This window comes from Nannospalax galili, unplaced genomic scaffold (assembly GCF_000622305.1).
Source record: "Nannospalax galili isolate Female #2095 unplaced genomic scaffold, S.galili_v1.0 scaffold1185, whole genome shotgun sequence".
Classification (NCBI taxonomy): domain Eukaryota; kingdom Metazoa; phylum Chordata; class Mammalia; order Rodentia; family Spalacidae; genus Nannospalax; species Nannospalax galili.
In genome coordinates this window covers 1,445,554-1,457,322 of record NW_008353597.1, presented here as the reverse complement: position 1 = coordinate 1,457,322, position 11,769 = coordinate 1,445,554, and the positions used below count along the sequence as shown (strand labels likewise).

The 11,769-nt window shown below is 40.4% G+C and overlaps 1 protein-coding gene across 4 annotated transcripts in view; it reads right to left on the bottom strand.

The window, feature by feature from the left end:
- Positions 1-5,569: 5,569 nt before the first annotated feature.
- Positions 5,570-11,769, bottom strand: part of Ccdc82 (coiled-coil domain containing 82) — a 28,937-nt gene continuing 22,737 nt past the window's right edge. For all 4 annotated transcript variants that reach the window (XM_017802654.2, XM_029554899.1, XM_017802655.2 and 1 more), the window contains exon 8: positions 5,570-6,066. In XM_017802654.2, the coding sequence (XP_017658143.1) occupies positions 5,880-6,066 (187 nt within the window). In that variant the 3' untranslated portion in view covers positions 5,570-5,879. The remainder of the gene's footprint in view (positions 6,067-11,769) is intronic.

Sequence of the window (11,769 nt, the reverse complement as noted above, 5' to 3'; positions counted from 1 at the left end):
TTAAAATGATGTATAGATGTCTGTCAGAGCTAGATAAATTTTTTTATTCCAAAGAGAGACAATTTTTAACACTTTTTTTCAGAAATAACTTGAAGCAGTGTACATAAAAATATTTATATACAATGAAGTTTAAGGAGGGAAAAATTAGGAATAAGAAATCAAAGACCAAAGGATTTGCCAACACAGGTCTTTGGTGGAATACCTTTAGTTCCAGCACTTGGGAGGCAGAGGCAGGTGGATCTCTGAGTTCAAGGCCAGTCTGGTCTACATAGCGAGTTCCAGGCCAGCTGGAATAAGTGAGATATTTTTAATTGATGCATAAAACTGTACATATTTATCAATACTGTGTGATGTGTGATGTCTTAATACATGTATACATTTTATAATACACTCTGATTTATAGTTTTTAATTGTGTGTATGATGTGAGTTGCACATGTGGTCAAAGGACAGCTTTCTGGACGTGGTTCTCTATTTTCAACTTTTCATGTGTTCCAGGGATCGAACGTAGGTCATTGGGCTTGTGTGGCAAGTACTTTACTCCTGAGCCATCTCACCAGCCACCTCCTTCCTCCATTTTTTTTTTTTAAGTCAAGAACATCTTAAAGTTTTGAAAATTTTATACAATGTATTTTGGTCATATTTAGATTCCCTGCGTTATCCATACCTTGCTTAATACCCCTGCTCAATTTCATGTACTCTGATATATATATATGCCTATAGAGTCAGTAGATATATATATTATAAAGGCCTATAGAGCCTATAGATTTTATAAATATCTAAAATTATAAATTTATCTACTTATAGGATCAAATTTGTGTCCTTTGGTGTGGATCCATCCACCAGAGCCTGGTTAACATACCAAGAATCACATCCTTAAAAGGCGCTGACTCTCTCCTTCCCAGTAGCCATTGGTTTTTAATAGTTCCTTAGGTTGGGGCTTCTTCCCCACTTCCCCATATCTATGCTGGGATTTTGTCTGGCTTGAGCTTATCTGGGACTTGTGCCTGCTGTCACCATTGCTGTGAGTTCATATGAGTAACTGACCAGCTGTCTGGAAAACTGTTTCCTTGTGGCCATCCACCACCTCTGGCTTATAGTCTTTCCATCGCCTCTTCTGCCATGATCCCTGAGCCTTTGGAGGCAGAAGTTTGATAGGGGTATCCAATTCAGGGATAATCACTCTACAGTCTCTTATTCTCTGTATATTGGTCACTTAAAACAACCTTGAGATTTTATCTTACCCCACTCAGAATGGCGAAGATTCAAAAAACGACAAGGACCAGTGCTGGAGAGGATGTGGGGAAAGGGGACTCTTATCCACTGCTGGTGGGAGTGCAAACTAGTGCAGCTACTATGGAAACCAGTGTGGACATTCCTCAGAAAGCTAGGAGTCAATCTACCATATGACCCAGACATACCACTGTTGGGCATCTACTACAGAAATACTTGTTCATCCATGTTCATTGTGCCTTTTTCACAATAGCCAGGAAACGGAAACAACCTGGATGTACAACAACTGACGTATGGGTTGTGAAAGTATGGTACATTTATACAAGGAATATTATTTACTGTCAAAAAAAGTCCCCCCAAATTATGAAATTCGCAGGTAAATGGAGCTGGAAACAATCATCCCGAGTAAAGTAACCCAGACTCAGAAAGACAAACATCACATGTTCTCTCTCATAGCTGGGTACTGTCTTTGCATCCTTAGATACTGGTTTCAACTGGAAAATCCAGGGATCAGGAAGCAAAGTTCCAAGGGGAGGAGGGAGGCTATGTTCATGGGAGGGGAAAGGGGAAAAATAGAACAGAAATGGTTAAATGGGGTGCGGAATAGGAAAGTAGAGCAGAGGAGGGATGGGGAGGGATAACTAAGGCCTTTAGAAAAAGCACAATGGAAATCTACCACTATAGGAGTGGCTTAAAGTATATACATATTCAGTATAAACAGATTAAAAGGAGCTACTTTGTAACAGGGGGACATTGCCCCTTCCAGACACCAAGGCTAGCAAAGCAAAAGCCCAATGACAGGGATGGATGACTTCTTTTGAAGCTGTTGACCAGGGATCCCATAGACTCAAATACTACCGGCTATGGCCCCTACTCTTGGATACCCACCAGAACTTTGCATTAAGACCCTATTGCTGTAGACACTACATACATGAACTGTGTAACAAACAAGAAAAAATCAATCTGGTGCTGACATCAAAGCTTCATCTCTACGGATAGCTTCCGTAGTGCTGGAAGGTGCTATGCATACTACCAGGAGAGAAAAATTAATCATTAACCTTACCTTGCTCTAAATTCCTGTGCTTCAACAACTGGCCTGGCACGCCATGACCTCTGGTGTAATAGTGGCACAAATATTATGGAAGTGACCAACCAGTTTCTAATTGGAGTTAAGGTCTTCATAAGACACAGCTGATACCTGATATTGATATCAGGCCTAGGAACATGTGGCTAGATGGGCCACAGGCCATGGGGAGAATCTAATACTATTATTCTGCTAAATAGATATAGCATTAAAGTGACTCTGAATGAGTTACTGTTAAACCCATAGATTAATGCATCTCTCAACTCTCAGCAGAGTTGCAGCAGATGGTGATTAACACAGAAATCCATTTATATTTTTGACATGAACATACATTAAAAGCTTTGGAAGCAGTTATTAAAGAAACAGACTTCCACACTATGCTCTAGTGGTATAGGATGCTCTTTTAGAGTGTCTTGTACACATGTACCTTTAGACATCCCAACCATGGCCTCCCTTAATACACCAACTACCCTAGAGGACTGTTACCAACTTCACCTGGTTCCTCACGTATGAGGTAACCGAGTCTTATCAAAATTACTTGTTCCACTTCATGTAACTAGGATGTATGAGACCAGAACTCTCTTCAAACCCATGCTCTCTCAATCCTAGGGTTTCCTGCCTTAATATCAAGTGTGGATGGGATCACAGGCAGGCCCAGCTCAAGGGATGCAACTATCCTTCAATCAATGCTCTGGAGTCTCAGCACTCCTATAGCACTCTCAAAGGAGTAGTGAGCACATACAAGTCAGGAGTTAAAAGAGTCTTGCCTATAAAAGAGTCATTTCTTTTTCCCCTAATTCTTCTTGTCTGGCTTGTGTCCTCTCTCATAATCCTCTAGCCTCTGTCTAACCCTATGAATTATTGCAAGCATATTTTACTTTGGCCTATTTCCTTCTCAGCATCTCTGCTACCCACAGCTACCTAACACCAACGTCACTAATGCCATGGTACTAACTGTTCACAACCAGAAAGTTCAGTCATGTGTAATGCCCTGGGAGACACAGAAGCTTGAAGCTAATTTTAGTGCTATTATTGAAACAACATTGATCACGGTGATAAAATACAATGTCTAAGACTAGAAATGGTTAATTCTATTTTTGTTTCAGCTCTATATTTATGGTTAATTCTATTTTTATTTCGGCTCTATATTTATCGTCTTAAAGCTTGCTTTCTTTTGGTTCCTTGGTTCATGCTATTTTTCACTATAGCATGTAACTTTCACCAATTCTTTCGCTGTTAGCAAACACCTCAAAGATCCTTGGCTTCAAACACCTCCTGGAGTACCACATTTGGCTGTAGCAACTTCAGACTTGAGACCTGCAAACATTTTGATCAATAATGTCGCTCTTATTAGGAAAGTGCTTCAAATCCTTAGTGGGCTGACTTAGGAACCGGGTCAGCTACCGTCACAAATCCCTGAAATTACTAGTGCTTTCACCTTACAAATTAACTGCATGTTATGAAAATAAAGATTGTCAAACTTCTTGGTTAGAACCATTTTCCTTTACAGTTAGTACGAGTGAATCACATGTAGGTAGCGATGCTTCCCAGGTTCTAGACACACCGTAGGGATCATTCTCTTCCCTCCTCCTCTGTCTTCTTCAGTACAAGTCACCAATGGTCTTGAACCCTGACTCTACTTGCTCTCCTGTCCCCCTCCCTCTTTTCATCTTCACCTTTGACCATGTCTTCATTTCTTTCTCTGAACTGTTAAGGAATATTTCTCCATGTGTCAGAGAAATATGAATACAGACAGTTCACACTTGAAAACTATGTATGCTCTCCTCATTAAACATCTGTCTTAGTATGCTGGATAACTTTAGTTGTCAACTTGGCATACCTGGGTTGAGAGAGCCTCAGCTGGGGAAGTGCCTCCATTGGACTGGCCTGTGGTCATGTTTGTGGGGCATTTTCTTGATTGTTGAGTGAGTGTGAGGGCCCAGCCCACTGTGGGTGGTGCCACCCCTGGGCAGGTGGGCCTGTATTGTGTAACAAAGCAGTTTGAGTGTAGGCCAGGGGAGCAAGCCTGTGAGCAGCATTCCTCCATGGCCTGTGTTCCAGTCCCTGCCTCCAGGTTCCTGCCCTTAACACCTTGAGCTCCCTCCTGATGAACTGTGACCCAGGAGATGTAAGCCAAATATACCCATTTCTCCCCAAGTTGGTATTGGGCAGAGTGTTTTGTCATAGAAATTAAAAGCAAACTAGGACACTCAGCATCCTTGACACTTTTTGGGTGTTTCTGTATGAGTTGGCCTTAAAGAACAAGAGGGAAAAATTATAGGAAACATACTACAGAAAATGTTAACTCATCTCCATGTGAGGAGTTGATAATATGTAGTTTTCTGTAATGTACACACTGAGGTCCACACCATGAATCACATAATGGATGAAGTTAGCTAAGTTCGGCAACACTTTCAGTAAGGAAAAGGTACAAAACTCCAGAGAATAGATCTTACAAGAACACCACCTTTAAGAATTAAAGATAGAGAATACACAGAGTCCATTTGTTTACTATGTAACCGTTTGACTTTATTGTATTATGGAAAAAATCTAGATGTGCAAAGTAACGTAGGCACAAAAATATGCTTTTAAAGCGTCTTTGGTGGAACTTGTCTCTAAGATATCCAGACTGGAATATAAATGTATGTTTACATAAAAATTATGAGTAAAAATAAAATACATCTCAATCATTAACAGCTTCTAGATAAAACTGGAAAGACACAAGAACATTATAAAGAATGAAAACATGCATCATGAAATTTTTCTTGAATGTGAGGACTTCCAAGACTCTGGGGGACACCTGACATCTATTTATAAGGGAATCCTTAGAAAACAGAAGTCCTCCACTGGAGTGGATAAGCTATGGTCTGATTCTGAGGTGAGGAGACGGAATGGACAGTCTGAGGCTTCTTCCATGGCTCCCAGATTGTGCAGACATGAGACATTTATCAGTGGTGTTTAATACTGCCAAAGGATGCAACAATAAGTACATATAGGCATGAGTATATACGCATATACATGCATATATATAGCATACATGCAGGTGCGTGTGTGCATCTGCACATATGTGTGTGTGCATGCGTGTGCACATGGCAGTCACAGGATGACCTTGGGTGTCATTCTTTTTTAAAAATGTTATTATTTTTATTTTTTATGTGTAGGAGTGTAGGTCAGAAGAAAGTGTTGGATCCCCTGGAATTGGAGTTACAGACGGTGTTCAGATTCCAAGTACATGTCTCCAGGCCTTGCTTTAAAAAAAAAAAAAAAAAAAAGCCACGATTCTGAGGATTGACTCAGGACCTCGTGCTTGTAAGGCAAATACTATGTGGAATGAACCATCTCCAGGTCAGTTTGAATACATTTTAAATACAGCATATCTCTACTAAACTGATCGGACATAGCAGCTCATTCACTTGATGCTCATGAGGCATTGTTACCTACATTTAAAATACATTCATGAACGTTAAAATCATAGGGCTATGTTTTCCATGTACATAGATAAAAGTTGTATTAGACCATACAGTGACATTTCATGCGAATTTAGATCAACATGTAAATATTTATTTAGTCATGAAGATACACATAATATACAATCCATATGTCACATGATACAAAGAAACATGACTCATGATTGTTACATTTACAGGAATTTATAAAATCTTCTCTGAAGGAAATGGGATATAATTCAGTCAAACTTCTCATCCTGAAAATAATCCGCAGAATTGAGATGTTCTTGAAGTTGGTCATATTTCTGCATACAAAATGGAAAAGTAGTTATTTTACTCAAAGCATCAAATAAGCTAGGCTTTTTAAAAGTACTGACAATAAACATTGAAATGGAAACTGTGAACAAAAATCATTTAATTATAAATAGAAGCTCTATTTCAAATAAGCATTTCTAACCTAGAAATCAATGGAAAGAAGTCAAATAACATTATTAATTTCATAACCACTATAAATTAAAATTGTAAATCACAGTAGAAATGTAATCATTTAATTTCTAATTCAACACAAATTTGTGGAACATATATATGTATATAAAAGATACTGTACTAATGACTAGATGTGGAATTTAAAAAGACACTTTCCCTATCCCTAAGAGGAACAGGGTTCATCAGTGCCATACTAATGACAAGCAGTAACACAAAGTACAGACCCTGTTAGGAGGGCTCGAAGTAAAGTCATGGTTAGCTGCAGTGACCAGGAAAGAGTGACATTTAAGCTGTTTTGGACAACAAGATTTCATAGGCAAAAAGTGGCAAAACTTTTTTTCTAGGAGGTTGACTGTTAATCCAACATGATATGAGAAGGAAGGATGGGATTTAATCAGAAATGGTCAGTTGCAGGGTTGGGCAATGATCTGCCAGGTGACAGAAGGAGCAGAGAGCAGGGAGTAACGAGAATTTGATGGATATTTTAAGAGAACTGGTTAGCCATTCTAAAATAGTTTGGCAATGAATTATGAACCCACAGTAACACAGTAGGTGATGAGGACTCAGACTTGAGAGATACCAGTGAGAAGAGAGGACAGAGTGCTGTGTGGAACAAATTAAGAGATGAGTTGAGGGTGACTGAGATTTCAAGCTAAGACAATAATGGCGGGCAGGGTTCTCCTAGGCAGGTTAGAGAAGCAAAAGACACATGAGTTCACAGTGTTTACTTCAGTGGAGGACATTAAGCTACTTAATGGTTTCTGACTTGGTTTATGAGCTCTGGAATGAGAGAAGATCTGGATAATTGGACTTTGGTGACGACAGGGGGACGTGGAAGGGAATGTGGGCAGTGGATGGGTGGGCATGACACCCATCTTCCATCCTCAGGATCTGACTTCAGCGCCTCCTCAGGAAAGAAGAAAAGGACAGCAGGTAATAATCTATTGTTATAGGCACGTAAAGATTTATTTTATTTTATTAAATATAAATAAAGCACTTTAGGACCAGAAACCTATACTTTAAAAGTCTGGCTGCTTCTATGCTTGTTAGTTTATCTTTATAAAGCTTGTTTTGGAAAATTAAAAATTTATCTCAATAGTACTAAGAGCTGTTACACAAATAACAGCTCCCCATACTGGGCATTTCAGACACACTTCATACACCTGTTTTCTTTTTAAGTGGATGTTGGGGACTGACTACAAGTTCTTATGCACTTTACTCCCTTTGCTGTCTCCCCAACTGCCTGACTTGATAAGCCTATTGTTATAACTATCTTCTCTTCCTGGTATCCATATTTCTATCAACCAATCCCAACAATCCTGTTGTTTACTTCCCAGTCTCAGATATACTTTATTCTTAATGTAGAAACATGTTAGGCATATCAGAGTATTTTAGAATGACATCTATACTATGTTAATCTATTTTGAGTTTATTATAATTTACTATGTGTTTTTTTCTATTCAGGTTACTTCTATTCCTTTACTATGGGGCTGAAAACAGTATCCTAGCATGATGAATAGGAGGAAGAACAGAAATGATATTTAGTTGGTAGGTATCCTGAGATAAGAGAAGAAAAACATTTAGAAGAGAAGGGACAGGTAACAGAAAGCAACGTGTGATACTCAAGCAGGAAGCAGAGATACAACAGTTTGTATAATACAAAAGAAGAGTTTGACATACTGGGAGATTGGAATAGAAAGAACCACCGAGATGGGCACTCAAATAGCAGAGTTCAGGTACTCTATGAGGGACACGTCTGACTGCAGTCAAAGAACTGCAGGTGTCAGAAACACACACAGTGCTACCATTCAAAACCATCCAAAGAGAGTAAAGACAACAACGTTTGAGAAATTTTGGGATTTCATCAAAACACAAAAAGCTATGCAAGAGTTTACACTGAATATAGAATTCCTGGTTTCTAGGAAAAAGTATATGAACTTGAACATAAGACCCTATTGCTGAAGACAAGACATACTTCTTACACAGGATTTGGAGCAATGGAGCTAGAATGGACCTGGAAGTCTCCTCCCTGAAGACTACCTCTCATAGTATCAGAGGAAGCTCTATAAGCTGTCATGGGAGAAAACCCATCAATGGTCCTACCTAGCTGTAAAACGTAACAACCAAAACAATGGCCAGTGCAGCAAACTATCTCTATTGGTGCAGTAGTGGCACTTTCATCTTGGGGTGGGGGGCAATAAACACTTGAATAATTGGACATAAAGGCCACTCAATGGGAGGGAACTCATGTTTGGGACTTCAAACAGAGCCAAATATACATGGCAGGAAAGGTCACAGATCCTAGACAAAACCCTAAATCTGTCAATCCCTAGACAGATGTAATTTCTTATTGTAAGCTAAATATGACTCCTTATATTTACAGGCAAGTATACTCCCACCACTGATCAAAAGAGCTTCTTTTTGTAACAGACAGAGACTACTGCAGAGTTCCACAACTGGTCACACACAACTGTAACCTCCACACCTAAGTGCGGGAAACATAGTGAAATGGGGCAGAGAGAATACTGATGCATCTCTCAACTCTCACCAGGAAGTTTACTTATGCTACAGATGGTCATTAACACAGAAAGCCACAACTGGCTGAAATGTATAGAGAATAAGAAACTGCAGAGTGCATGTCCCTGGATAAGACTCCTGTATTAAACCTCAGCCACCCAGGGCTCAGGAACTATTTTGAAAGAGAGGGCAGAAAGACTGTAAGAGCCAGGGATGGTAGATAATCACAAGGAAACAAGGGTTTTCCAGCCTCTGGAACTTGGTCATATGAACTTACAGCAATGGTGACAACATGCACAATGCAAACTGCACAGATAAAGCCCCAGTGTAGAACTGGGATGAGTAAGCGCCCAACCTTAGCTGAGGAACTGTTGGCAGCTGATCGCTACTGGGTGAAGAGAGCTGGTTTTCTTTAGGGAAGTGATGCCAGAGACTGACCAAGCTTCCAGTGGATGGATTCATACCCAGGGACAGCTGGGGACACAAACTTGACTCAACAGGCCTCAACATGACAGAATGCATGAAATTCGGCGAGGCGGGGGCCATAGGAGTGTGCAGAATGGGGAGAAGGTCTAAATATGATTAAGATGTATAACAGGAAATTCAATAAAAAATCATTTCCAATATAAAAAAAACTTAAGTGAAGAGAATCTAAAAAAAAAAAAACATGCCAGGCATGGTAGCAAACACTTTCAATCCCAACACTCGGGAGGCAGGGGCAGGTGGATCTCTGTGACAGAGGCCAGCCTGGTCTACATAGGAATTCCAGGCCAGCTGGGGCTACAGGAAGACCCTGCCTCAAAAAAAAAAAAAAAAAGCTCTTTGCTTTTATGTGACAAACGTGCTCACCGATCTATACCTATATCTTGAAATGCTTTTAATGGCTAATGTTAAATGTCACTTTTAATGGAGAATATAATTTGGCTTTCTTTCCTTAAGAATATTTTAATTTCATATTCCATCTATTATCCAAAGCTTTGCTACGCTTCCTCTAAAGTACATAATTTGGAAATCCTTTTTGTTCTCACTGCAAGAAGTTTAAAGGCACCCACGCAGAAATATATATAATTATTACATACAATACTTGCAGAATTATTTTTGTATATCTAGGGCAATCTTTAGTTAAAGTAGTACATCAAGCTGGAGGTGTAGCTCAGTGGTACAGCACCCACCTCACATGCACAAGGCACCGAGTTCAATTCCAGGTACCGCAAGAAAAGGGGAAAGGGATATAAACAGTTCTGGGAGATAAACAGATTTTTCTGATTCCACTAGAGGGTTTGAATTTCCTAAATTATCAAAAGCACTTAAGAATTTAAAGTTGGGCTGGAGAGATGGCTCAGCTGGTTAAGAACACTGGATGTTCTATCAGAAAACCTGGATTCGAATCCCAGCACCCACATGGCAGCTAACTGTCCGTAATTCCAGTTCCAGGGGATCTGACATCCTCTTCTGTCCTCTGTGGGCACTGCATGACACAGGTGCACTTACCTACATGCAGGCAATACATACATACACATAAAATAAAAATAATAAAATTTACAAAAGAATTTAAAGTCTAGGAAAATGAAGACAGAGTTACTAGCTACGTGACGGTCTCTAATGGAAAACACAGAACAGTGTGGTGGAAGGAGCATCTGGAGCAGGAGGAGAGGCAAAGTGAAACATGGAAACTTGAGGAGAGAGAAAGGTTAAGACTCAAGGTCAGTAGGCAAGATCACAGGGCGGTGGTTCGAAGTGGGAGAGAATACAACCGTGGCGTCATTCACTGCACTGGGATACCTCCAGTCAACATGATGTACCCTGAGATATTCCTGTGATCTGTTTTCCTTTTCTGGATCGTGGCTTATAAGCATATCTGCTCTGTTCTCTTGCCTGCCTTTTGCTCTTGCCCGTTTCCCTACATAACCCAGGCAGTAGATCTCAAGTCAGGCTCTTTCTCTTTTCTTTTTGTAAGATTAAATATAGCACTGATTTGAGTGGCCTGAGTAACTTTTATGTGGTCTTCCTTCTGCATCCATGGAATCAAGAGTTGTTTGAGAAAACTGCTACTGCATTATCATTCTTTCCATGCACCATGAAAAATTTTAAAAGCTCTGTGAGTATAGCAGAGATGCTGAGGGGTCAGGAAAGCTTATGGACTCCAATGCACTTTTCAAACTTCACTTTATTCCTGATATCACATTTAGTGATCAGCAGGGTATGGGGACTCAAAGTCCACTAGTGATGTGGCCTGAAGCCTCTGCACTCCTCTTCATCTTCAGTTACAGTGCCAACTGCTCAGCCACATGTCCTCATGAAAAGGACATGGGTGGTATTAGAACCAGCAGCCGAGATCTTTTCCTCAGACTGGCACCAAAGGCTTCTTCACCCTCAGGTCACAAGAACTGTTCTAAAGAACAGGAAGCAGACAAAGGTGAGTCCTCTGCTCTGCCAATGAACAAATGGGGATGTCAGGGTTAACACAGATTATAGGTTATAACGTGATAGGCTCTAGAGTCACCTAGGAGACAAGCCTCTGGGAATGCCTATAAGGGATTATCTAGATTAGGTTAGCTGATGTGGGGAGACCCAACCTCAAAGAGATGAGACCATTCCCTGGGCGTGGGTCCTGGGCAGCATAGAAAGGAGAAAGCTAGCTGAGCACGAGCATTCATCTCTCTGTTTCCTGACTTTGCCTCACGGTCCTGCCATCAGGACCACCCTGCCATAGCAGACTGTACCAGTGAACTGTGAGCCACTTTTCTCTTGCTTTGCTTTTGTCAAGGTATTTTATCACAGCCACAGGAAAAGTAACCAAGACAAGGGGAAGAGAAAGGACGAGGGTGCTTCCTTAGGCTTAGCATCTGTTTAATAAAATATATCTGATGAGGTGATTGGGTTCTGGGAACCTCAGGGCATCTATTCAGAGTAGAGCAATGGTAAGCATGAATGGACAGGTAGGCCAGAAAACAGAAAGGCAGGGAGGGATTCTCTTAACTTTCACGGCCTTCAACTGCCAACCG